The following is a 26582-nucleotide window of genomic DNA, read 5'->3' on the forward strand; positions in this document are numbered from 1 at the left end:
TGCTGCTGCGATCACAGCATTAGCCTCTAGTTGGCAAGTGCCTTTACATAACGCATCAATCACACGCACAAAAAGGCACCCCTCTCATCTTTTCGGAGAGGACAGTGCGTGGGAGAGGGAGTGGGTGATAAGGAGAGATTAGCCATGAGGGGAGGGAGGGAGGAGGGTTAAACCACACACACCGTGCGATGCGAGTGAAGAGCGCTGCCAGAGGAAAAGTAGGCAACAAGGAGTAGGAGGAGGACGGGAGGGAGGGAGGAAGGCAACAGGCAGAGCGGACGGGAGACCTACAAGAGAGATTGATTACAAGAACGGAAGAAATGGAAGAGGCGGCCAACGAGGCAACAATGTGTCACAGAACAAGGGGGGGGGGGGGGGGGGGGAATAAATAAAATTATAGTAACTACACAATAGGCAGCTATATTCAATGGTGCGGGGAGCAAAATAGTTTTTCAACTGACAAAGAAAAAAAAAAAAAAAATCTGATAAAGGATCATGTCGTAAAAAAGGAAAAGAAATTTGAGAGAAGTGAAGCATGTGGGGTAGTAACACTGTCTGGGCAAGCTGTGACGACCCATTAAACACTGCTGTCCAAACACACGATACAAGCAGACATTCACTGCCGCTTGTAATGATGGTGTAAATTTACTTGACATAACGCAGCGGACATCCAACCCTTCACACATTTCTTTGTGCCACTGCCAGCCTTGGGAGGTTCGGTCAATGTGCAGAAATGAGACGAACAGCAGAGTTCTTATCAAAACCAGAAACGGGTTTATTAAAATACTTCTTGATTATACATAAGATGAGTCGTCAAGCTACTTTAGATCGGTACAAATATCTTAAAATACAATATACAAAGAATTAAAACCAATGCGTGAAAACAGTAAAAATGCAAAACAATTTCTAAAAAGGGAAAGACAGAAATAAAAACAAGAGGAAGGATCAGTTTCTGAGGCGAGCTCGTCGAGACGTGCGGGCGATGGGGGTCGTCACTTTAGGAGTCTCACTCTCTGCCATCACAGCATCTGATAAAGATATGCATGAAGAAATGGATTAGGCCAGAGCGGTCAGACTCTGGAACAGTTTGAGCATTTCCACAGAAAGTCAGTGAATCCCAAACATTGAATGAGGATAGGGAAAGAAAATTGTACCCCTTTATAAACACTATTCATATGGTTATCTCGCCACTTTACCCAATTTGAATCGGATTCATAGTTTGGCGGATTGAGTCACTTTTTTGATTTTCTAAAAAAAAGCCAATAGAGAAGTTCAGATCTTGGATTAGTGCTGCTGCGATGCACAGAGTAACTTCTTCAATCCTCTTAGACACGAGTGCTGATCCGCCCACTGCCCCAAAGACTCTGAACCTTGGTATTGATTGATCTGAAGTACTTTACTTCCGACAAAATACTGTTGATTCTATTTTTAACGAGGAAACTAAACAATTTTTGGACATTTAACAATACGGTTAATTCGACTTTGTCACACAACTGAAAATGAAATCGTGTTAAATCACCAAAGAAACTGAAATAATAAATTAAGGGGGAAGAATCCTGAAGTTATTTTAACTTTGATTCCACTCATGAATCATCCGCACTCACCCTCTTCGTCGTCCTCCTCCTCCTCCTCCTCCTCACTGCTGAAAGTAATCAGAGGCTTTTTGGGCTTGCGAGATTTCTGAGGCGTCACAAAACTGTCGTTGGCGTAGCCAGAGGTTGACGGCTTTGCTTGACCTGCAAAAAAAAAAAAAAAAAACATTTAAATGTTTGTGTGAACATTTGCACACAAGGACCCTCCGATTGAACTGTAAGACCACTGACCTCTCTTCGACCTCGCTCGGCCTCTGGCGGGCAGAGGCGTACGAGTCACTGTCCTTTCAGAGGATCCTTCTTTTGGGTTTTCCTCATCCATCTCAGGACTCTCCACATTCTCCAGCCCCCGCGTGTGAACCGCAGTCAGAAGCTTCTCAAACTCATCCACCTGGGCCTGTGGGCAAAAAAGTGCCATCAGTAAGCAAAGATTTCATGAAAATAAAACCAGAAAGCTACTTGGAAACGGGAGATGTATGCAGCACCTTAAACTGGGCTTTGGCCCCACGGCGCAGTTTGGCGGTGATGGCGAGCAGAGGCTGGTAGACGCCAGGCTCGGTCAACTTGTCGCTGTAACACTCCCAGCATTCCTGCAGCCTCTTAAAACCCCGCTCACACATGGACAGCAGAGACAGCGACATGGCCAAGTCACACCACTGACGCTCCGTCCTGAGCGAGTCATAGGAATAATAAACCGGATTAGAAAGCTATGTGAAATGCATAGAAATTCTAGCTCCTCAACATAAAGTCATTACTCATGAATAAGGTTTTGCCCTGACATTTGGACCAAATCTCATTTTCCAAGAACCTTTTGTATATAAATTCACTTTGCCATTATGTAATACAAAACGTCCTTCCTTTAGAGCATGGGTCAAGCATGAGTCAGACTGAAGAATGGCCCGACCGATGAGTCTGTACAATCCTACACTATATGGGACGAAAGAGTGCAGGTGAACTGCTGTGTGAAGGCAGGAGGAGTCTAAATGACATGTAATGTAATGTCTAGTCTTAAAGCACCGTTCAGGGCAAATAAAAAGGAATCCACCAATATAGTGTGAGATATGAAACGGGTGAAAGACAGATTGAGACTAATTATCTTTATTGATGCACAACTTCCACACAATAAGAACCGAGGCATTGTCATTAATTGGCACCAATCATACATAAAAAATAAGTTGTCAAGCATTATGTGTTTTGTTCAATTTGTTAAAAGAATGAGGAAAGTGCTCGATAAGTAAAACAATTAAAAGGCTGACCATTAAATAACCAAATACTGCGTTAAATTGATTGCAAATTTTGGTGAGCGGGCTGAAGACTGAATGACAAAAACATTAGAATAATCTGATCACATTCATTTTAATAGAACTACTTTTTAAAAGTGGAATATAAAGTGTATTGGTGGGCCTGGCTGCATTAATGGCTCAAACGAATTCCTCATGCAGCCACCACTGCACCAATAAATATAAATAAAAAACAGCAGAGGTGTTGATTTACTCACTTGGCGGTCCTGAAGCGCTGACACAGTTTCTCTACTAGAGACTCTGTCTGCCTTTCCTTGGTGATGTAAGAGAATAGCTGTCTGAAAAAGACACACGCAATTCAGCATCTAAACAAATACTCCTAAAAATAGAAAAGCTGTCAACATCTCCCTAGAAGGCTTCTTAAACAAGTCACAATTTCTCAGTGTTGAAAGGCCATGCAACTCACTTCATGATGGTGTTGAAGTCCTCCGAGGTCATGCCTCTCTCCGGGTCAGACAGGCGGCTGATGATGTCTGGGAGCAGGTTGTAGATGGCATTGTCCTGATGGGGAACACCAAGACTTAAAAACCCTCCCAAGTATTCAGGCTCCATTAAGGGTAACCGATGGACAGCCGGGTACCTTGGAGGCCAGCTCGTTGAAGAAGTTCAGGGCCAGGCTGGTGATGTGACACTCCGGGTCAATTAGCAGCACAGCGACTTCGCTGACTTGACCTTTGACCTTGAGCACATCCTTGAGCACCAGCTGGGTAAGAACAGTCACAGCAGTCTGCCTCACCGAAGGAACCTCGTCACTGAGCCTGGAAGAGAAGAGCACGTGAAATCCCAGGCCGATTCAGCATCCTAAGCCCGATGATGGCGACCTATCGGACCCATTTTGCCCCTCAATCAGCTTCCGATCACATGCAAAGTGTTTGTTTCGTTAAACTGCTAGAAATATAAAATATATTGTACCCCAAGTGGTCGGGGCCTTTAAAAAGGTATCAATGTAGTTTTCCTCACTTTAGATTTCCCCATTTGGATGCATCCTCTGGGAATCACGAATGTCTGCACAACATTTGTCATTTACAAAACGTTGTGGCAAACCATTCAATTGTCATATTTCGGTCGGGATGAATGCAGAGGACCGACGTCGTTACCCCCAATCAATTAAGCTTTCTGTAAAGACTTGGTTATTAGGCAGAACGTTAACTGCCACAGCCGAACACAATAGGACAGGACATGCCGCGGAGGTGCAATCTGATAGCAATTTAGATTCACCCACACCAAAAAAACCACAGCACAAAGAGACTCATTAACCATTTTTCGTTTATGACCGAGCACAACTCGTGGCAGAGCGTCAGACACTGGAACATGGCCCTTCCACAAGCCAATGGAGGGAGGGAGCTACTGCAATGAAGCGGGGTAATTAATTCTTAGTGAGCTTATCAGGAGGCTCCGCAGCAGCAGCCCAGCCAACAGCGGAGGTGCCGTGTGTGGGAGACAATTAGGCAGCGCCGTGTAATGCTTATCAGGTAAAAAACACAAGGAGTGCAGTGAGGCATTATAAATGAACAGAATGTTTTACACGTCCCAAACAAGCCAGTGAGCATTATCACACATTATAATTAAAGCTACTTCGTCAAAACAAGAAACTGCAGCTTTCAAGTCAGCTATGGGGAAAGCAGTTTTAAAATGAAAGTGTACCTACAGGCTGAAATCCTTGTAGAACCTTTAACTTCACCCCAAATGATTCGCTTGTGCTTACCCAACCGCTCTGTGTAATTACAACACGTTTTAGTCACAATTTGAAAGACAATGGTAATCAAGTTGTTCATTGTCTAAAAGCGCCCTCTAAGGCGGTCGAAGGCTCCACCCCAGTTCATGTGTGTGGGTTTATCTACTGGCCGTGAAACACTAGCTAGTTCCCATGGCAACATTGGTGGTGTCAACGTTTGCCTCTTTTTTTTTTTTTAAAGAAAAGTTGTGATGGGAAGAGGAAACTTTCCCCATCATGTGGCTCAGTGGAGCACAGTGACAGCGGCAGCGCTTGAGAGGAACAACACGCCGAGACGGGGTGGCGGGATCCGGATGGAGGTGGCTGAAGCTGTGGAGGTGGAGTACAGTACACCCACTCAGTTGAGCCCTTGGGCGTAGCCATCCATATCATTAAAGTGACTACAGGCCATTGTGAAAATGCCCATTGATTAGTGTGGTGTGTTGTCATCATCATCATTAATTAACGGTTTATACCATAAAGTCAGAGCTTAAGAACCTTGTTATTGCAAAGAAATTTGTGGGAAAATAAGACATTTGCGCCAAGTCTGAATGTAACAGAATTCAAATCATCACTACATTACCTGGCATAGAGATTCTGAGTCCAGGGCTCCAAAATGTTTGGAAACCGAACGGTGAGATCTCCCAGGGCTATTATGGCATTTGCCCTGACCACGGGGAGGGGGGAGCGCTCCAGCACGGTAAACATGAGCCGGATGTTTTCCTCACACACCGATGGGCTGGTGGAGAAAGAAATCACAGCATTGAAAGTCAGTTTAATAAAACACCACACAAAACATACTTCGATGAAGATGATCTTGTAGTGAACAAAGCGGTGTTTGTCATTTAGTCCGACCTCACTGATATAAATATATACATAAGTGAAGGAGGGCAGTAGGCAGTATGATTTTACCTTATCATCATGTACTGAGAAAGAGCCAGACAAGCAGCGGTGGTGAGCTGTGGGTGGGAGTAGCGCCCCGGGGAGCTGCAGACTCTCACCAGCAGGGGAAGGAAGGCACCCAGCAGGTTCTCCTCTTAACAAGCGGATTAAGGGGGTGGGCAGAAGAGGATCAATATTTTAAAACATTGCATCAAACATCTTTGGAACAATTTTTATTATTATAGCATTTATACATTTATACAATTGAATTCAAATTAAATTATGGATTTTATTTTTTTGCGTAAGGTGAAATGGCTGCATGTCCAGCTGAGGGTTTTCTCACCAGCGAGTAATTCGGTCTCGCAGATCTTTCTAATGAGTTCAGCTTCCGTGTCTTCAGCAGAGGCGCCCATCAGCCCCAGCTCCTCCTCCATAGCACTCTCACTGGCGGTTTGCTGTTGGAATAACAGTAGAGCGTCACTTATCTTCAAACCTTTTTTCTACACAAGACTCCTAGATGTCGCCGTGAGAGCCGTCCGGCCCATCAGACTGTCAGTTGATTTTTATTCATTCATGTAAAGCAGTTTGAAACTAGATAGGCTTGATTACAATAGAGTCCAGTTGTTTCCACAGCAGAAAAATGTTTTTAAACTTAAGATTTTCAAATCTACCATGCAACATTTTTGATATTCGCTAAAAACTTCTGCCTGGCGTGGTAAACCTTGTTTTTCTGTATCGCTCAGGCTCTTTGGATATTTTGAGGGAAAGATTCAGAAGAACACACACACACACACACAAAAAAAAGCTCATTAAAGATAATTTTATTTTGTTTCCGGATGAGCCATCCCTCATCTGACATTCACTAAAATTAATGTATTGTTAAACCCACTGAGGGGGTTGGTTTTGCTCTGTTATATTAAAGTGACAGTAACTCTGGTTTGAACTGAAACGGGGCTGCAAATGTGTTGGTCAACGGATTCATGTTTGTCACTAAAATTATGTTTGAAAAGAGACAATCATAATTTTCCACAGCCCAAAGCAACATATTGAAATAGTTTCTGTCACAGCAACAGCCTAAAGTTTAGTGTAAATACACCGCCTCATTACCTTAGCTTTGCTGGATGGAGCCTTCTCCTTCTCCTCCCTCTCCTCAGTCTCTCCCCTCCTCCGCCGCAGCTCAGCGCTAACGCTGCGTTCGAGGTGAGATACCTGCCAAAAGGCCACGCAGCCACACAGAGCCAACAACTGGGCCAGGCACACGCAGTTCACTGCCGGAGACAAAGACACACAAGAGTCAGGTGAGGCGAGTCAAGAGCACGTCTGCTAGGTTAGGCTCAGTCAATGCAGACAAAAGACTCACCTTGCTCGCTGGACTCTTTGGATTCGTCTTGCAATTGGCCGACGTCCTTGTTGAGTTCGGAGCCTTCCGCAATCTGATCTAGTAAGAGGCGCGCGCCGCGCTGGAGCAGCCGCGAGCACAGCTGGTCCGGGGATTCAGCCAGGAAGTAGATGAGACGGACGGCCTGTTGCATGAAGGTCTGCCAGTAAGGGTCTTCCATCACCACACCTGGAGCAGTCGGGTCAGAGGAGGAGACCAGCGTGACGTGGGGAAGGCGAAGACTAACATGCTCCTTGAAAAAGAGGCACCTTTGTCTGCATTTACCTTCAGCGATGGCCTGTGTGAGGCAGGTGAAGAGCTGATGGTCCTGTGGCAGTCGGAATGGAGCCCCTTTTGATTGCTGGTGGAGATAATGAAGCAGATGTTGACATTGCGTTGAAGACGCCTACATGTTCATCAGCAAAACGTACCACAAGATACCTGCTCAATGAGTATAGATAACGGCTTTACATGTATTTAATCTAATGATATGAATCAACAAATATATGTTCCCTTTGTAGTCAAAACGTAATTAAGAAACCAAAACAAAATATACATTTTCTAATAGATTTCATACATTTTACGCAGCGTCACATCTCCCGAAAATGTATTTTAACAATTTAACACGGAGCAAATAATCCACTGTATATGAATACGTTTTCCCCCGACCATTATTTAGTAATGTCATGGGGGGACCAACCCCGCCAAACCTGAAATGACGTGGCACTCATCTACCTGCATAACGCATGACTTACGGCTCCTTACATTACATGTCATTTAGCTGACACTTTTATCCAAAGCGACTTGCATTATAACCCATGCGTTACATTTTGCCTGGGGAGCAATTAGGGGTTGGGTGTCTTGCTCAGGGACACTTCGACATGGCACATGGGGCAGCCGGGTTTCAAACAAACAACCTTGCGGCTCCCAGCGCATCACACTACTCCATGCGCCACCTTACCCTGACATGGTCAGTGATGCTGCTGATGGTCAGAACGGCGTCTCTGGCCAAAAGAAAGTCTTCAGTCACTTTTTCTCCCAGAGCCACGGAACAAAGAGTATCCAGATTACTGAGGACCACCTCCCTCTCGGCCCTGTTAGAGTTGCACAAAATATAAAAACACACATTTACAGAGGCAAGTATGGGGGTTATTTTCCCCCAATGATTACAGGATGATGCAAAGTGAGGTAATAACATCTTCCATACATCATCAAAACCGCGGAGCGCCGGCCTTGCCAGCGCGAGGCGGCTGCCCTGATAATGGGTGTAGGAGGATGAGTAAGGAGAAGCACATACAGGCAGGGAGGCAGCAGCATGGGTGGACTGCAGATAGTCTCTTAACTCACTCACTCTCCCCTGCAGCAGTGGCAGTCTTTAAGGACGATTGAGGGAGAGCACTAAAAATATATATACATTAGTGAAATGCACTGGCAAGGAGCCTAGTTGTATTGTCGTGACTTTCAATTACAACGAAGAGCCGGGCCTTGGCTTAATGGGGGAGGAGGATTTGCTAAATGTTTAGTAGCTGAGGCAGGACCAAAATGTAAAAGGAAGCACTTCCATACAGTAATATATTGCAGATTTGAAGGTTTCTGAAAAACTCAGGGCAACTGAACTTTAACAAAAAACTTAAAATGAAAGTGACTCGACAACTGTAACAGGCATGTCTTTAAACGAAAATGAGCAGTCGAAGGCAAAAAAAAGTTTAAACCTCTCATTTGGTAGACACTGAGCCCTTTTCCTCATCCTGGCATTTTTATGTTTGTTTCTTAGAAGCAGTGAAGGAGGCCCATCCCTTACCGTGCAGCCATACCCAGCAGCAACACCGCAGCTCGCCGGTGTAAGGCGGACGTTTCTCGTTTGCCGGTAAACCTTTCCCACAAGACCTGCACTACAGTAGACTGGAGGTGGCTTCCACTGCCAAAGAACTCCTGGACCTGAAGACATCACCAGACACACTTTACAAATCGACACAAAAATCTAATTTACACAGAACATTTTATGGAGGATACAATCAATGTTCTATGAAGTTGTGTTCTTAAATTGACCATTGTACTCAGAAAAGGGTCCATTTGTTTAATGAAAAGGGTCACACACTATTTCCTCAAGACACTGGATTGTTCCCAGAGATGCATCCACCATCAGCTCGGAGAGACTGTCAACAAGAGTGTGGGCTTTCACCCTGATGAAAGACAAGAGAAGCTGCTTTAAGGAGAACGCATTGCAATTTTTTTTACAGCCTTAAACATAAAATTATTATTATAAATTAATTAACATACATTTTTAATACAGGTAGATGAAATTTAGGGTTCTGGTTGGTTGAGAGAGTCTCACAGGGTGTGCATTATTCAGCGATAATGTAGGTTCTGTTCACATAGACCCGAGCGTTCCCTATTACTGCGCACTCAAGGTCAGATTTTGCTCAGTGGTGATTGCCGAAAAAACCCCCACAGGGAATGCGAGCTTTTGCAACCGGACATTTAAGGTGGATGTCATGAGCAATGTGAATGAATGAATGATTGTGCGAGATCCTGCAAAAAGACCCTAAGCTGTTTACATGCACGTTCTAGACTGAAATGCGATACACGGAGTTAGCTATTTACAATTTACATATATTTATTATCAAAGGAGGAGTTTTACTTTATTATCCAATTCAAGGAAACCATCGAACGGTTACGTTATTGAAGATAAAGTACTGCCTCTTACGTTATTGAATAAATTTAAAAAGGAGTCAATGTTAAGGCCTTCCATAATGTGTGAGGTGGTTTTACCTGATGGTGTCTCCTTGAGGGTTCAGGTACAGGCGCCTGTAGGCCTGAACGACCGCATCTTTAATGGCAGCGTCTGTTGACCAGACCAGAGGCAACATCTTCCTCACCCCACTGATGGAGTTGGCAACGCTGAACTCGCACACAGTCACACAAAACTGCACAGCCTCCTGGACCACTGAAACACAAAACTGCAAATGTCAAATCTGAAAATACATCTTTGATGAACCATGTTGAGATGCACAGGTTTGATGAAATATTGCCTCAACCTGAAGTGGTCTTCCAGTAGAGCATGGTGTTAATGACAGAGATTGCCCGCTCCACTTGTAAGGCAAAGGTTTCTGTGTCTTTCAGGTACTGCACTAACATCGCTTGCTTCATCAGCTCCCTATCCTCCTCCTCCTCTGCATCCTTCTGTGGTGTCGGCGGCATGTTCTGACTGAGCTCAGCGTTGTCCTCTTCGGAGCCTGAAAGGAGACATACCAGGTTTTGTATGATTGATAGCAACAGGAATTTAAATAAACCATGTTTACATTGTTTCTCAATTACATACTCTTGTTCGGTAACTGGGTTAAATCTATTCTTGCTGAAGCTTTTACTGTGCAACCACAGAAGGGTTCAATTGACATTAACAGCATACTGAGTAATAAGCCAACAAATTTTTATAGCAGTTTCACGCTAGTCAGATTTTTTGCCACCCGCTGATATTACAGGGCCACGGTACATACAATGAATAAGAATAGTTACTAAGTAACTTGTCTGGACTTTGTATCAATGTGATTTGATTAATTGAAACTTTGAGAAAACCCTGCACATGGCAATTAAAACTGAGCTAACATTCTATTCAACTCAATACTTATGCAATTGCCTTTGTCATTTTGCTCTGTTCAAACTACTAAAAGAAAAGACTCAAACAAAAGGCATCTCCCACATCACATTTCAGCTTACTCAACGGGGTACTCATTTCCCCAATTTAATGATTGTTTTGTTTCGTACGTCGACACGTGTATCTGGCAGCCTTTTAAGCTGTCGAATATATCCTTTACTCACATTGAGGACATTTATTATTCACTTTCAATGAAGTGCCACTAAAATTTCCTCCAAGAGAAAATGCAAAGAACTGAATTTGAAATGTGTTCAACCATGCTTCCATGAAGATTCACGGCAGAGCGCTCTTATGATGAGTCCCTCTCTGGATAGAAAAGCATCAGGCGAACAGAGTGCAGGTTTTACCCTTGAATATGAGAGCCAGGGTGCCCATAAGAGTCTCAGGAGTGAGAGTGGAGAGGGCCGCAAACATTTCAGATTGAGGGAAGCAGCCGTGTGCCCTTATGCAAAGACGGACAGCGTTCCTGCAGAGAGGGAAGAGAAAAGAAACTGCACTTGTATTGTTGGCCAATAGTTTGGGAGAAATACATCTTTGAGGTTGTGGTTATTGGTCAACTTTTACTGAGGCGATTAGCCTCACCTGTATTTGTTGACACGGAGGAACTGAGCAACCTTCACTGCAGTCGCTCTTTCGTCCTCTGCCTCCTTGATTTCCTCCACATCCCCGTCGTCATCCTCCTTCTCTGCGTCACTTGTCGGCTCCAGCTCTGCCCCGACAGTGACGAGCAGTTCTGGCTCCATGGCGGCCCACAGCTCTGAGGCTTTAATTGTCGCCACTGCCCGGGAGGGGAAGGAAAGAGATTCAAATCCAATCAGGGGGGAAATTTAGAGCTACAAAAGCATGAAATAAAAACCGACAGAAAGGTTACAAATGAAATCAATTAGCAGCAGAAGGACAGTGGTGAGAGAACTGCTCTTTGGATTAAAGCATCTGATCCAGTTTAGTTAGTTGTCTTTTGTGTTCAATAGACATGTGGTCTTTGTAAAGCTAAGACAATATATTTATGTATGATGAACGGTAAATGCTGTAGAGAATGGTTTGTATCTATGCAAAACATTGACATTTAAATTCCTTTAAGATTGTCATTCGGCTTTTGCTGTAAAGTTGCATCTAATTATGCTAAAACATCTGTATTATAAAAAAGTGGCTGCAAACACTTTCAATAAAGTTACACGAAAAACAAAGTGAGAAAGTGACCACTTTCCCCCCCAAAAAACATCTGTTTATGTCCAACCCTAACCCTCAGATTACCAAAGAAGCAACTCACAGCTGACTGAACGGAGCTGGGTGCGCTCCTTGCCTCCTTACACATGTACACATACTGTCAGCTCCATACCGGTGATTACTCCACTGTTACTTAGAAAGGACTACTTATGGTTGAGCCACATCACTGTAGGCAGGCCCTTACAGCAGAGCAGGAACGCTCCTCTGCACTGCCAAGATTACCTGCCAATAGAGGCAAGAAGAACCCAGCTCTCGTTCAGTTAGCTCGTATTCGCCTTGGACTCATCATCGGGCAACGCGTCACTGAGCATAAAGGAAACAACTTCTCTGGTTCCATCCATACCCGGTGCTTTCCCATCCAGTCTCTCTTTCATGGCTCTCAATTTAGCGGTCTCTTTCTCCAGTGGTTTCTGGAGATCTGCACTGCTAAGCTGAAGACAGACAAAAATTATTTCAGATTGGGAATGTGGAATCAAGATTTTTTTTTTAATATAATTGAGTGGCTCTGTCATCATTGATCATGTTGCTTTTAGTGACCTTGCAGCTATAGGGGTTGCGTGCAATGAATGCGGCCAACAACTGGATGGCGCTCTTCACAGCATTTATGGATTTGTCCATCAGTCTCCCCACAGCGAGCTCCATCACCTCACTGTACTTACACAGGGGCAGTGCCTAAACAAACAACGACTGAACATTACCACGTGGAGCATTGAATAACGTGCGGATAAGGATACTGAGGCGATTGAAACCTACTTTGCTGTTGACGATGCGTGTGTAGACCTGTAACACACGTGCCCTCACATGAGAATGTGTGTCATGCAGATGTTCCTGCAGTGTGTCAAAGAAGCGGTCGCGGTCAGCTTTGCCAGACTCGTCCAGCTTGTCGCCACACAAGACCCGCACAAGGATCTCCCCCAGCACCTCACACACAGCGACACGCATGGTGTGGCTCTGCAAAACAGGAGGTAAAAAGGGGAATAAGTCCACAGCCAATCTGGTAATGTAATGTTTAGTTTCTACAACATCGTTGGTTATTTAAGGGGGGGGTGTGTATCTTGGCATACAATGGCGAACCTCGCAAGAATGATACAATGAAACTACTCGAGCAACTGAAATACAGCACCTGAGCACAAACACATTACTTTGATTTTAGTTCAGTTTAAGCCCTCAGATTACCAAAGAACAACTCATTGCCAACTGAAGAACAAAGAGAGCTGGGTGAACTTCTTGCCTCTTACAAATGCGCACACACACACACATCCACAGAACACACACACTGTCAGCTTCATCCCAGCAATTACTCTGCGGTAACTGTAGAGGAATAATTTGGGTTGAGCCAAGTCACTGTAGGCAGGCCCTTACAGCAGAGCAGGAACGCTCCTCTGCACTGCCAAGATTACCTGCCAATAGAGGCAAGAAGAACCCAGCTCTCATTCAGTATGCTCGTATTCGCCTTGGACTCATCACTGGGCAACGTGTCAACTGAACTGGAAATAAAATAAATTCAAGTTATTTGCGGAAGGGACATTTCCCATAATGCTGTACCCCTTCGTTCCGTTTTTGTACCGATGTGTTGGCACTATTTTCATGAGGGATGTTCATTGTGCCATTTTAACAGTATAATTTGCATCTGAGCAATACGGAAAGTGACCAAATAAATCTAGAAATTAAAAACACAAATGCAATCATTATATTTTTCTATACTTGCCTGGTCATAGCGAATGCAAACTTGGATACTACAATGTCATTGGATGCTGTGAAGTCCCTATGTGTAATATTAAATATCAAAACATGTCTTTAAGACATTGTTAACAACTGTTGACATCTTGTTAACATTACTGTACAAGATCAGCACAATTCAGAAAAATGACCACTAAATCAATGATTCAATGTTGGCAGGGTGAACAAGTACCTCTCCTTCCAAGTGTGTGATAAGCACACTAATATTGGGGATCATTAACTCAGGCACCAGGGAACCGAGTTCTGCAATGAAGGAAGAAAAGGCTTTGACCCCTGACGCCTCTCTAGCAAGCTCCTCACTTGACCTCTGGCCGATCTCCCTAAAGGAATAGATGGAAGAAAGAAAAGAAAAAGTGAATGAGCTTCCAAACATAATTTGCAGCCAACTACTACATTGGATTATCACAAGAGATTGAAAGATAGTTTTTACGGTTACTGACCGGATTACTTCTCCTATGATCGCCCTGAGCCCGTACTCTGTGCTCCACACAGAAACCGCCTGGGCAAACACGGATGACAACTGCTCAAAGTGCTGCAGCAACTGGATGACCTTTACACTTGCACCTGAAAAAGTTGTGCGAGAGTAAGAAAACTAAAATGTACAATGTGTGCTGAAAAGCAATATGCTGTGTAATGTTTTATTATTGCACACAGGTTGCACATGCAACTAAAAGACGAACCGAGAAGGTGGTTGTACTTCTTGATTAGCACTCCAAGTAGGTGGATTATACCATCTCTGGTGGGTTTGCTCTTGACATGGCTGATGGTTGGGTTCTCAAGGAGTTTATAGCAACAGCAGGTCACACAACTATGGATGAAGGACAGTATCCAAAAATGTGTTCATGTGGCGGTATGGCAAAATCTCCATGAAGCACAAATTTAAGAATACACCCAGAGCACAACTATATATAGTGTGTGTGTGTGTGTGTGATGGTTGCTGGGCCTCATCATACTTTGTGAACTCTTCCTCGACCAGTGAGAGACTCCAGAGAGAACGAATATCCAGCTGGAGGAGCTGGATGAGGGCCTGCAGAACTCTCTCTCGCTCACTGTCCCATTGTAGCATTCCCTCTACGCCACCTTTGCCTTTTTTACCACACTGTGCAAGAAGAAAAACGTGATAGATAGAAACGTGATTCAATATTACTCAAATCAAAAGCTACACAACAAAGGTATATTTGACTACTGCAATTGACATTCAGCACATGCCCTCAGGTTACCAAAGACTGTAATTCATAATGGCCAAAACCTCTGTAGAGACATAAGCTTCTTGCCTGCTGACATGTACATTCATACAACATAGACAAAGGCACACAAACATTCACACACTGTCTGACATCTCCCACCTGACCAGTCCCATTGCTCTTGGGGAGCAGAGGTTATGGAAGGTATCAAGTTTACTGTGGGTGAGCCCTTACAGCGGTGCAATAAAACTCTACCACACCACCAAGATTACCCACCTAACAGCAGGCTAGAAGCAACAATCTCTGGGTCTGACGGACTCATCAAACTTGCCATGATATCATCATGCGGGCATTTAAAAAAGGTTAATAAAACAGTTCCCTGTGAGCAAAAATCTCTTATAACCATACCTTCCCCGGGGCAGTGACAATACTCTGTCTATTGGAGTCGCTCTCGAAGGTCTCTGTGAGTTTGCAGAGCAGGTAGACACTCATCTTAACCGCATTAAGCTTCTCTTTGCGCTCTTCAGCTGAGACTGAGGTGGAAAGCAGGAGCGCAGGCAAGGAAGCCGCCAAGCCACTGACCACTGAGGAGAAAAAACATCATGCATCATTTCAGCACATCACAGGCGCACTGTACATTTAAAACATAGAAACGTGAAAAAATGTCTCACCTTGTATGAGTAACTCAAAGGTATCCTCCTTCACACCGAGGTCCACCAAGTTACATTGCCTTAAAAAAGGAGCTCATTTATTACATGTAGTTGATAACAATAACGAGAGCAGGCTATATTGATATACTGATGCCTACTTTAGCACGCTGTATCCCGTGTCAAAGTGTTCCAATATACACGTAGGCCCCTGGCTTCTCAAAGCAGCCTTAAACTCTGTGGGGAAGAGACGAATCGGTCACGAACACGACGGTGCAGTTGAAAGGGAAATCTAACGTTACACATCTATCAACAAGTCGACCCAACTACTTACTGCTGAGATACGGTGCCAGCTGTTTGGGGGGCACCACGTCCTGAACGACGTACTGGTTGATCCCCCCGGTCTTCACCAGGTCTCCCACGGAAACGGGCACAAAAAAGTCCCACGACATCCCTGAGCCAAGATCGAACAAAGAGACAATAGATTGAAATTATGAATCACTCGTTACAACGCATCGTTTAACTGTAGCGACATAGGATAGTAACGTTTCAAATATTACGGCTACAGTGCATCACTTAAAAAACTAACATGCTAGCTAATATTAGTCGATTTGACTGGTTAAGCACAAAGGGGAATTGTATTTTCAAGTACGCAAACATTGCTGGTTTGTTGTGGAACAAGCTAATGCTAGAGGAACAAACCACTAGCGCTAGCATGCTAGCTAGCGAGCTAACAGTTAAGCCACAGACGTCGTGCCATTGTGTTAGTTTATCTTTAACTAAAACAATTGCAGCTACACATTCATAACGACCCCATATAATCAAGTTTTAATGAAAACGCTCACCTGGGCCGACTGCGGTCCCTTTATCCACGATGACGACCTCTGAAGACTAAAGTGTGGTCTGCTTCCTCCGCCGCCCACTAGCTGTTTGAATCTACAGGTTTGAAACTTATTTGGATATCGCGCCAAATCACGGAATGGGTGACGTCAGAAGTGGCCGGTGCTTTTCAAGCAACACCGCCGCCTACAGGACAACTATGAGCACTACAGCCCACCGTTAAACCATTCGATACAAACACACACAAAGGAATCACAAAGGCACGTTTTTTTGAGGTAGTAGCTGTATTCAAATGATTGACAACACAATCACCCCCTCTCCATTGTACCAATGTTTCAGCTACAGAAATGTCAATACTTTTCACAAAAAGTTTTACTTTCTATACAGCACTCAATCAGATGTTAAAATGAAATGAAACCCACTATCCAGATGACTAATACTGTCGGGATGCAGCATCTGTCCTTCTTTTGCCTTCTTGTTATACTTAAAATAAAACTAGAGTTTCCAAGGCTAGGCTCAAGAGACTAACTATACATAAAAAGCAAAAAAACATCAAGCCTAACCGTTTGCAGAGAAGATGTTGTGGTACATGTCAATATAATAGTAAGTATTGTTACACTTAGAACTGTAAAACCACAGGGGGCCGTTGTAGTGTTTATTATTTACTCATGAAACAATATGTAAAAAAAGAAACAAATCACAATAAGAGCAGAGCACCAAAAAACATGTTAATTTTCTAAAAAACAAATTTTAAATACATTGTGATCACTTGGCTTTCACACACACACTGCATCAGACCATGGCAAATCACGTAAACCAAAATAAAAAGCACCAAATGTTAAGTAAAATGAGAAACAAAAATTCTAGTAACAAATTAAGAAATATTCTTCTCATTTTCCATCTGTTCTGTGTCCACGTTTTATTTTCAAGTGTTTCTATTTTCTCTTTCTGTCTTGGGAGCATCGTGGACAATACCTGCAAAGAGAAGACAAAACCGTCAGTAGAAAAACTATTTGGTTACCTTGAATGAGAAACAATTCACACTTTTGGATGCATTAAAAATCCCATAGTACATTTCAGCTTGGCTTTCTTACCATTTGCCCCTTGGTTTAGTTGTTAGGCCCACACATGCAAAATGGAACCACTCAATGGAGCACTGGAGTCAAGACAAAAAATGACAATGTTCAATTAAGTATTCCTGCAAATTGAGCATTTGGTCGAGACAAAATAATTCAAAACACAAGATTGATTTTGTCAAGGAGAGACATCTACAGTGTGCGTTGTTTGTTCTGCTAACTAATCACTTGCTCTGTTATATGTGACCTTATCTTCAGACCAAGAGGCACAAGACTGTTCACAACTAGCTAATATATATATATATATATATATATATATATAGTAAATATATTTATAAAGTAAATGATGGACTTGTACTGTGTAATAAGAAATTATTGATATATAACATGTAACCTTTTTGTTCTTCAATATTCCTATTTAACCTTAATTTCAGGCCGGTACCATAAAAATATGTTGTTGACCTTTGATACATGAATGATATTCAATGTGAATGTTATTTAAATTAAAGCGAAACCTGAAATCATAGGTTGTTCAGAAAGGTCGTTCAAAATCTCTTTTGAAGTGAATAAATACATTGTCTGTGCTATCAGACGCATGTACGTCCCCTATTTTAGCACATATTTATACAAAAACACCCCCATTTCCTTTTCTTGTAACACAAACTTTTTAAAATAAATATAAGCCATGTAACTCAACAGCAATAAAGAAAACAAAAATAGAATCCAGAAGGTGCTTATGTTTAGACAGTCAACAATTATTCTCTCTAATTTTTGTCTTTTGACGAATTTTTGTATTACCCCACCTAATTTTAAATATTTAAACCAAATCGTTCACACGATTAAGTCCCAAGCAAAAATCCTTTTCAGCACAGATACTCACATTGATACCTGGCCTTTGGAGGCTAATTAATCAGCTGTATCCGTCATTGAGTGGAAGAGACTAGGGTCACTTTCATGTGAAACGCAACATCAGGGTCAACGTACTTGATGCGGGTTTAACTTTTTGAAATAAAATATTTAAAAAAAATGCAGACATAGAAGTAGTAAATAGTTATTGATTAAAAGCATTGCGTCAGATTGCCACGCTGTCGCAATACCTGATCCAACTATAACACTCGTTGTTGGACCGATATCCAATGTCATTATCACTGCATATGTAGACCCACCACAAAGTATTGTTTAATGCAGAAAGATTGAGAAACTCACATCAGTGTTGTCGCAGCCGATCATCTCGCCGTAGGAGACCTGATGACACAGACAGTAGGTGGGTTCGTTGGGGTCCACGGGCATGTCCAGCACATCAGATGGGTGCACATTCCCAAAGTTGTTGGCAGGGCTGTTGAATTCGCCTCTGATGGTGGGAGAAAAGTATTGGAAGTGAGAAAGGGAGTGTGACCGTAGAACACATTTCACGCAATGGAAATGAGAAACACAACGTACGGTTGAAGGAGTTTCACTTTCTTCTGTGCACTCTTAGGACTGCCGTCTTCATCTGAGCTCTTCACTTTAGACCTTGTTTTAGCAGTCTTCTTTTCCTTCTGCCTGGTTTCAACTGGGATTACAAAACCACTATATTAGTCAACCAAGTTTGGTTTCTATTACCCTGGTAGTCCTCCTTGCACAAATAAGATATATCGAGCAAATATAGTGGACACACCTTTCTTCCCCTTGCTGGAGGTGGAATCATAGTCCGTGCTCTCGATCTGCTTTTCCTTGAGGTCGGCCTCAAACCGAGCCAGGTCTGTGTCGAGGCGTCTGATGTGTTTGTCGACCTGCAGAAAATTGAATGTCAGTCGACTGATTGTGACGCGGTGGATCCATCTCAATTTCATATTACCTACACATACATGTAAAATATTATGTCCATTTCAAAAATACTAACCATCTCATAGGTCTGCATGGCAAGTTGCACTTTATCATCTCCAAACTCTTTGCATTTACTGTAAGACTGCTGAATCTGCCGGAGTATGGACAGTTTTTGTTCCGAGGATAGAGTCCGTGCATTGGCTGTATACTCTTTAGCCAGAGAGTCAATCTGTCCCTTTAGATCTAGAAGAGAGACAAGTAAAACTAATTAAAGAAAAACATCTAAAACAAAACTAAAACCATTAAATGAAAGTTACAAATGGGATATGAGCAATGTTTAAGGGAGAAGAAAATTCTAAAACATTTACGTGGCATTGGCAGGGATTAACTTTTTATGGTGAGCGGCACATGAAGTTGCAAAGTTACCCACTTGAATATGTATTCATCTAACATCACTTACAACTTATGATGAATTGAAAAAAGTAAATCAGTGGTTCCCAATCGGTTTGGCTGGTGAGAATTAAGTCAGAAGAATTTTGATTTCTCATCACAAGTTGTGGCATCTGTGAACAGCAGTTCAATCAAAGAATGATTCCTTCGTCTTGGATTGTTAAAGGATGTTCTCTAGTGGGCTCTAGGAGTTTCAAACTTTAGAGACACATTTTTGTATTCCTCTCATCCTCGTTTGACCTCTCAAGACTTCCCTTGTGATCATTTTGGGGGGCCGGACCCCTAGTTTGGGAACCACTGCACGCATCACATTGTTCAATCAGTAGATGTGTGGGTGGCGTGGTGTGCTGTGACAGGTACTCATCAACAGTGCAGCTGAGGTGCGTGTTCAGATCAACTCAAGACTTAAAACCCACAGTTATGACACCGGTCACTGTTCTCACCCTCTGTGCGCTGATCTAGATCCCTCATCAAATTGAAGTTTCTCTGCAACTCGAAGGGCAAGTTTTCGATGCCTGGTGTCGTGAAAGGGGAGACGACAAAACCGTTTAATCAACAAGAAAAACAACAACATCACATCGGTGCAGTGCGAGCTAACGTTAGCTAAATCATGTGCGCTGGGTGATGCCCCGGCTTCCATTAACGTAAGCGCTGCAACCGACATTCAAACATATTGCAGGCGTGTGCAGGGGGCCCAAAGGCATCTGTAACTGTTGGTATCATTTATCACAACAAGGTCATCACCAAACGTGTCTGATTACAGAACGTTATGTATGCATATCTCAAACGGCATCTTTTTTTTTTTATAGTCGTGGGGCGATGCGTTAACCGCTACCCCAGCAAATAGACCGAGCCTAAACCCGCCGGCCGCCGGAAACGGTTTCACCGGTTTATTCAGCACGAGGATTGTGCGGGAGACGCTTCAGACAACCAACGACAGACCATGAAGCAAGCTAATATGGAAGGAACGTTTTTCAGCATTAAAACTCATTTTAAACGGCTTACTGTCCAAATAATGCTCCAAATACATCCCCGCCGCCATCTTAGAAAATGTAAACAACACAGCTTCCGGTCCGAAAGGGATCAATCTGATTGGCTGATTCCACAGACTACTGATATAAATGTCAAAGACAAACTAAATGAATTTAATCAATACTAGTTGGGATGTAGCAAGGGTCTTTAAGATTCGGGATTTGTGACCCAGTCAAAACTTGATTCATAATCTTATTACTTCACTCTATTGCATTCCGTATATAACGTCCTATACGATATATATGTATAGGACCTTTTAAATTGTGACAAATTATAACTCAAATACAAGAACTCAATTACCATCAAAGGAATCAACTTGGAGGATCAAAATTGTAACAGGAATTATAGCTAATGAAGTGTAAATTACTAGGACCAACTACACTTGTAATGACATACACGTAAAAGCTAAAGGCTCAAAATGAGCCCATCAAAAACCAGATAATGTTTCATTGAAAAAAAAGATTCCACTGATGAATGACGAAACAAACAAGTGATCATCAAAGGTATCTTAAAAGATTTATTATGCATCACAGATTCATACATTTTATGGATGTTGTCCCACCCTGCAATTAAATCAACAGACAAACATTATGAATATTCTGGAATACATATAAAAAAGTGGAGCATCCAACTTAAGCGAGAGCATCGATAATCAGTATTAGTCACCTGTACATGGGCCTTGCGAATAACATCTGGCTGACACAGTACAGATTAGTACAGTATTGCCACTTTAGAAATGGTAACAGCACACATTTAAGAGATGAAGGGATCTAGGTACGCAAGGAGGCTCTACAAAGATTTTACATGGTCTGATACAATGAATTACTCGGTCCACACCTTCACTCCAAGTCGGCTCTTTCTAACATTTTCTTCAACTTGTTGAATTTATTCTTTCCCATTCGGTTCTTTGCTTTCTTGGGTGATTTTTGGTTTTTGGCCTGCTTTTTCTCAAATCTGCTCCCCTCCTTTTTGTCAGCCTTTGATGCTTTAGTGTCATCAGCTGTCTTCACTGCAGGCTTCTTGTCCGCCTTTCCTGGCACAGTCTCTCCATCCATCTTGGCAATCTTTGCCTTTTTTGGACCAGCCGGTGAGTTCTTTTTTCCTTTCGCCTTTATGTTTGTGGTTTTCTTGGCAGCTGTTCCATTGGCTTGTGCTTTTTTCTGTAGTTCACTGGCCTTTCCAGGGACAATCTTCTTGGTCTTGTTAGTTTTAGCTGGTTTCTCATCATCAGAGGAGTCGGTCTCAGCTGTTGCCTCAGGGGCATCTGTATCTTCTTCTTCTACATTCGTAACAGACAGAGGATGAGATTAGTTTCCAACATGTCAACCAACATGATGAAAGATGGCAAGTGCTGGTAAGAGAAAGTGTCACCTTTTGCTGGAGACGCAGTTGGAATCACATTGGAGAATTTCTTCAGCTTGGCCACGAAAAAACCATCCATATTGTGGGAATGAGGGTAAAATCGCCGAGTAAGTCGCATCGTAGGATGGAATCTACGTTCTTTGAACCTAAAAGAATGGAAAAAGAAATGTAAGGTTAAATCAGAGTATCGGCCCCTTTAACTCAACCACCAACCAAAAAAAAGTGACTTTTTTACCTGGTGAAGCCTTCCTTGCCAAAGTCAAGTCCAATGGGAACCAATTTGACATTTCTTTTCTTTAAAGCGTAGTCCACCACCCATTCGTTCTCCTCCACCTGGTGGAATAAATTCCCAAATCACTCTTAAATACTCCTCTTTAACATGAAAACCGATGAGTGAATGTAGCTGTATGTAAAGTGCACATACCAATATTGAACATGTGCAGTAGACCAAATATCCTCCTGAAGAGGACTCCGCATTGACACAGTCAATGGCTGATAGAATTAGTTCCTTCTGCAAGTGAGCAGACCGCAGGATGTCAGTCTCGTCCTGTCATGAAAAGAACAACAACAATTAAACACAGTTAAAACAAAGTAATTGTTTGACTGCAAACGTGAACAGCGAACCACGCGTTACCTTGCTGGTCTTTACTGCAGGATCTTTAGCGATGACTCCTGTGCCCGAGCAAGGAGCATCAAGCAGCACTCGGTCAAACCCACCCAACACCTGGTGATAAACGTTTTCAACACGTTGGCACACTTCATAAAAACTTTTTAGAGTCTTCTACGGATGTGTGGACCTCACCTTCCGGATTTGCCTGCCATCATAGTTGCAGATAACCGTGTTGGTGACCCCCAGACGGTGGACGTTTCCCACGACGCTCTTCAGTCGGTCAGCGTTGGCGTCGTTAGCCACAATCATTCCTGTGTTTCTCATCAGTTGGGCTGCGGGAGGAACGTTCACAAATGTGTTAAATAGATTTGACTTGCATGTGGCCAGAGTTTGCATTTGCTTTGTTGGAATTGGTCTACATCAAAGCTGAGAGTGAAACAAAATGTGATTTATTTATGCTTTTAAGCAAAACATTAAAAAAAATCATGATAAAAGGAACTGTGTGTAGCTTTTTTTTAAGGGGGGGGGGGGTATAATCTTAACAAGTAGCCTTTCTTTAGTGTTTAATGATGTAATGTTACTGTAGAATCTTACCAATATAGGTGGTCTTGCCTCCTGGAGCAGAGCTCATGTCCAACACCAGCTCTCCCTCCTGTGGTGAGAGCGCCATCACAGGCAGAAAACTGGAGGCTCCTTGCAGCATATACTGACCTGACAGATACTCTGGGGTTGCACCTGTTTTAAAACACAATTATAGCTTATGTGATAAGTCCACTGAATGATTACTTATTAGGTAATAAGATTACAGCTTTAGTCGGATTGTTGATGTGAATGTGCAGAAACGTACCAACAGGTACTGAGGAGTCGTAGATGACCAAACCAACTTTAGACCATTTTCCCAGTGGATCAAGGTTCACTCCTCTGTTGATCAAGGCCTAAAACAAGGAAAACGCAGTTCAATATGAGGGCACAAAAGGTAGCATTTTAAAAATCAAGTCATTTGTTGGTGGTGGTTCCTTAGCTAATGATATACTCAAAACTAAAGCAAAGTCGAGGCAGGAAAAGGTAATGAATGAATGAATGATGATTATACAACATAAAGTAACATTGCTTACACGCATTTTATTTTTGCCACTTATTCCCCTAAAAATGTTGTGACCTCTAAACAAATGTTACTACTCTATTCGTACTTATTGGGTTGGATAAAACCTCAACACACATAGAATCAATCTCTTCCACCCGGTGCAGTTACCTGGGCAAGATCCCTCCTCCTCGTTTTCAGTGTGTTGGTACGAATAGTTACAGGTCTCTGAATTTCATTGGCCTCAAGGAAATCCACCAGCTTGATGCAAGAAAGAGAAAAATGTACACTGATCAATTAACAATGAAAACAGTCCCTTTTTTAAACTTAAGACCCATTCTCAAACAGGACATTACGATGCCTTTGTCACTATAGAGGGGGGGGAGCAAATCACCAACCTCTGAGAGAGGGAAGAGGTCCATTAATTTCTCAAGCAGGAAGTCGTTGTAGCTGTAATAAGTACAGAGATCCTTCTTCAGAAGAGAGAGGTACTCAGATCGTTCTTTCCCTACTTCCCTTTTTGCTGAGAAGTTACAAAGGACGTCAATGTTGTCCTTAATTCTTTGATAGACTGTCTTCAGGTCCAGGGGGAGGATGCCTACCAACACAGAAAAGAAAATAGTTTTTGCTGCCTTAAAAAACAGGGAGAAGAATCTTTTTGTAAAAATGGTGAGTCAATTACCTTCCTTCTCAGTTTCCTCCGCATCAGGTAACTTGAATTTATCCATTTCATCCATGTTGGCTTGTACTGAGTCTTCCTCATCTGTTTCAGCATCAGATTTCTTTTCCAGATCACCACCTTCTTGATCGTCGTCATCTTCCTCATCATCATCCTCCTCCTCCTCCTCCTCCTCCAGAGACATAGTTTCCTTCTTCTTTTTTGCTTTCTTGGCTGCACGCTCAATGGGAAGAAGCTATATGTGGAAAGAAACCATGGAATCTTGTCACTAGATCAAAATAACTACGTTTACCAGAAACCAAACCATCCAGACTCATGGATTTTGCAGCCACACATAATATATCAACAGTTAAGTGGGAAGACATTTTGAGTCAACCAAGAATTGTACTAGCCATTTTGGACACTTGTTCAATTTAAACAATTAAATACCAAATGTAGTCAAACTTCCAGTCTCACACAAGAAAGTGTTGGCTGGCAAAAACATATTTTAAAAAAAAGTAACATACTTCCTCTTCGTCACTTTCTTGTCCCACTGCTTCCTCGTCACTGGCATCTTCAAGTGCCCCGTAGTCGTCAACCATTTCATCATCGTCGTCGTCTTCCTCCTCATCAACCTCGTTCTCCTCCTCGTCCACTTCTTTAATTCCTAATTTGGCACCTTTTTTCCCCAGGTCCTTTGCACCCTTCTTTGTCTGTTCCTCCTCCTCATCCTCATCTTCCTCCCAGTGTTCATCACTGTCATCATCACTTTCGGGGTCACCAATTTTTCTCTTCCTCGTGGATGGTTTCAACCATTTACTGTTCTCATCAGTGAATCCTTTATTATAAAAAGATAATACGAACCATGTGGTTAAACTCCAGACAACACATTTATAAGGCGGATCAGTTGACATCAAACACACATTTCCAGGTTCAACGTGTTAATTATCTACACTTGTATATTGATAACATGTGTGGAAAAACTGATGGATACCTTTCTTGGGTTGTTCCTCGGCAGCAGCAGCTTTAGGCTTTTTTACATTCTGGACTCTTTTTGCAGCTCTGTAAAATAACAATACAAATGAGTAGCTTGTAAAAAAAGGAAGCAATGTCGCTTTATGTTGTATAATCATCATTCATTACCTTTTCCTGCCTCTACTTGACAAGCGTTTTGGTGAAGGTTCCTCTGCAAAGAAAATAAACACTTTGAATGTGTAATAAATAAAATACATTAAAAAAGGCTTCTTAACTATGGTATGATGGTAAGTGTTAATGTGTGTGTTTATAAATATTTAATAATCACCCTCAGTTATAAAGTTGACCAACTCAGTCTCCGCTCCTTTCTGCTTCCTGGATTTTTTTCCTGGTCCTCTCTTCACCTTGTTGGTGGGATCCAACTTTCGACCCATGACTCCAAGCTAGACACTCTGAAAAGGAGAGGAATACAATGTTATATATCGCATGTGCAATAAAACGGTGCCATTACTGCCCTGCTTCTAAACGCATATTTCTACATTGTTGTGCTGAACTTGATCTATTAAAAATAAATTGTGAATCAAGCAGCACTCACGGGTTTTATTGAGGAAGGAGAAGTGTACACTCAAAGAAACATTTAACCATATAGAATATAGAAATTTAAGTTATTAGAACGAATCTATGACTGAGCTCTAGTGTAAACAGACCTACAAACCCACTGTATGAACTGACGTCTCTTATTATCATTTGTGGACATCAACCCTTCCATGGGAATCTAATTTAAAAGTGATCAAGAGACGGGCCTTTGGCAGTGAAAAACACCAAACGTTACATGACTGTTTATTAGATATACGCATTTTGTTTTACTTTAGACTGAGAGATAAAATGGATTCAAAATTATAGTGCAGCAGATATAGGCAACCTATAAATGTTACATTATAATGAGCTGCAGTCAAAGTGAACTGTAAACGAGCAGTCAAACACAGACAATTAACGTAACTTAACCAGATGTTGTCTTTCCAAATTACAATCTCAATTATCAACACGGATTTAGTCAGTCATTACATAATTATCCGAGCAATTATTCTCCACAAACTCACCGGTGAATATGTTCCTTTTGATCAAAGTTCTGCTCGTACGCTGTAAGATTAAGAACCACACACGTGAATCTTTCTTTAACACGTTGTGGCAGAACATCCGTCGCATACAAGTGACGTAATGATGGTGCAAACGGTGCCGACAGTGGTCTGGCGCGTGCATACAGATATAACTGTTATATTTTCTCCCACCTTTTTTAAGAATACATAAAATAACACATTATCATAGGTTTTCCGTATCATTTTTTGTTAGGTATAAATTAACATAAAAAAGG

At 42.3% G+C, this 26582-nt stretch overlaps 3 protein-coding genes and 3 non-coding genes across 6 annotated transcripts; all 6 read right to left on the bottom strand.

The window, feature by feature from the left end:
* Positions 1-751: 751 nt before the first annotated feature.
* ncapd2 (non-SMC condensin I complex, subunit D2) lies at positions 752-16294 on the bottom strand. Its single transcript, XM_037453306.2, has 32 exons — positions 16166-16294; positions 15655-15774; positions 15482-15557; positions 15345-15403; positions 15082-15257; positions 14443-14588; positions 14170-14297; positions 13930-14053; positions 13662-13809; positions 12503-12700; positions 12287-12421; positions 12093-12180; positions 11105-11300; positions 10870-10988; positions 9906-10103; positions 9640-9814; positions 8966-9050; positions 8669-8805; positions 7829-7961; positions 7153-7228; positions 6850-7056; positions 6597-6757; positions 5833-5944; positions 5520-5643; positions 5191-5346; positions 3474-3651; positions 3300-3394; positions 3091-3171; positions 2078-2261; positions 1824-1989; positions 1605-1736; positions 752-1028 (listed from the first exon to the last, which is right to left on the bottom strand). Exons 2-32 carry the CDS (start codon positions 15770-15772, stop codon positions 946-948), a joined length of 4194 nt encoding a protein of 1397 aa, XP_037309203.2. The 5' UTR covers positions 15773-15774; positions 16166-16294; the 3' UTR covers positions 752-945.
* Positions 11763-12043, bottom strand: LOC119198255 (small nucleolar RNA U85). Its single transcript, XR_005114503.2, has one exon. It is a non-coding gene; the product is annotated as a small nucleolar RNA U85 (small nucleolar RNA).
* On the bottom strand, positions 12912-13221 carry LOC119198254 (small nucleolar RNA U85). Its single transcript, XR_005114502.2, has one exon. It is a non-coding gene; the product is annotated as a small nucleolar RNA U85 (small nucleolar RNA).
* Positions 14697-15023, bottom strand: LOC119198259 (small nucleolar RNA U85). The gene has a single exon (XR_005114507.1). It is a non-coding gene; the product is annotated as a small nucleolar RNA U85 (small nucleolar RNA).
* A 118-nt stretch (positions 16295-16412) lies between the features above and the next one.
* Positions 16413-20597, bottom strand: ing4 (inhibitor of growth family, member 4). Its single transcript, XM_037453449.2, has 8 exons — positions 20498-20597; positions 19936-20007; positions 19119-19285; positions 18894-19008; positions 18677-18788; positions 18443-18587; positions 17255-17316; positions 16413-17135 (listed from the first exon to the last, which is right to left on the bottom strand). Exons 1-8 carry the CDS (start codon positions 20532-20534, stop codon positions 17096-17098), a joined length of 750 nt encoding a protein of 249 aa, XP_037309346.1. The 5' UTR covers positions 20535-20597; the 3' UTR covers positions 16413-17095.
* A 426-nt stretch (positions 20598-21023) lies between these two features.
* On the bottom strand, positions 21024-26461 carry nop2 (NOP2 nucleolar protein homolog (yeast)). The gene is made up of 16 exons (XM_037453346.2): positions 26311-26461; positions 25539-25662; positions 25379-25421; positions 25230-25297; positions 24763-25073; positions 24260-24491; positions 23976-24175; positions 23749-23838; positions 23344-23431; positions 23091-23231; positions 22689-22828; positions 22521-22610; positions 22311-22433; positions 22122-22219; positions 21896-22032; positions 21024-21803 (listed from the first exon to the last, which is right to left on the bottom strand). Exons 2-16 carry the CDS (start codon positions 25642-25644, stop codon positions 21364-21366), a joined length of 2307 nt encoding a protein of 768 aa, XP_037309243.2. The 5' UTR covers positions 25645-25662; positions 26311-26461; the 3' UTR covers positions 21024-21363.
* Between the last annotated feature and the right edge of the window lie 121 nt (positions 26462-26582).

Source organism: Pungitius pungitius, chromosome 11 (assembly GCF_949316345.1).
Source record: "Pungitius pungitius chromosome 11, fPunPun2.1, whole genome shotgun sequence".
NCBI lineage: Eukaryota > Metazoa > Chordata > Actinopteri > Perciformes > Gasterosteidae > Pungitius > Pungitius pungitius.

Coding starts and splice junctions, on each gene's coding strand:
- ncapd2 (XM_037453306.2), bottom strand. CDS start 15,772: ATGTCGTGGGACTTTTTTGTGCCCGTTTCCGTGGGAGACCTGGTGAAG. Junction 10,104..10,869: donor CCTGGCTCTCATATTCAAGG/GTAAAACCTGCA, acceptor GTCTCCTTTCAG/GCTCCGAAGAGGACAACGCT. Junction 7,057..7,152: donor CACACAGGCCATCGCTGAAG/GTAAATGCAGAC, acceptor CGACTGCTCCAG/GTGTGGTGATGGAAGACCCT.
- ing4 (XM_037453449.2), bottom strand. CDS start 20,534: ATGGCGGCGGGGATGTATTTGGAGCATTATTTGGACA. Junction 19,286..19,935: donor TCTAGATCAGCGCACAGAGG/GTGAGAACAGTG, acceptor TCTCTCTTCTAG/ATCTAAAGGGACAGATTGAC. Junction 17,317..18,442: donor TCGGCTGCGACAACACTGAT/GTGAGTTTCTCA, acceptor TCTTGACTCCAG/TGCTCCATTGAGTGGTTCCA.
- nop2 (XM_037453346.2), bottom strand. CDS start 25,644: ATGGGTCGAAAGTTGGATCCCACCAACAAGGTGAAGAGAGGACCAGGA. Junction 22,220..22,310: donor ACTGCACATGTTCAATATTG/GTATGTGCACTT, acceptor TTATTCCACCAG/GTGGAGGAGAACGAATGGGT. Junction 21,804..21,895: donor AACTGCGTCTCCAGCAAAAG/GTGACACTTTCT, acceptor TTACGAATGTAG/AAGAAGAAGATACAGATGCC.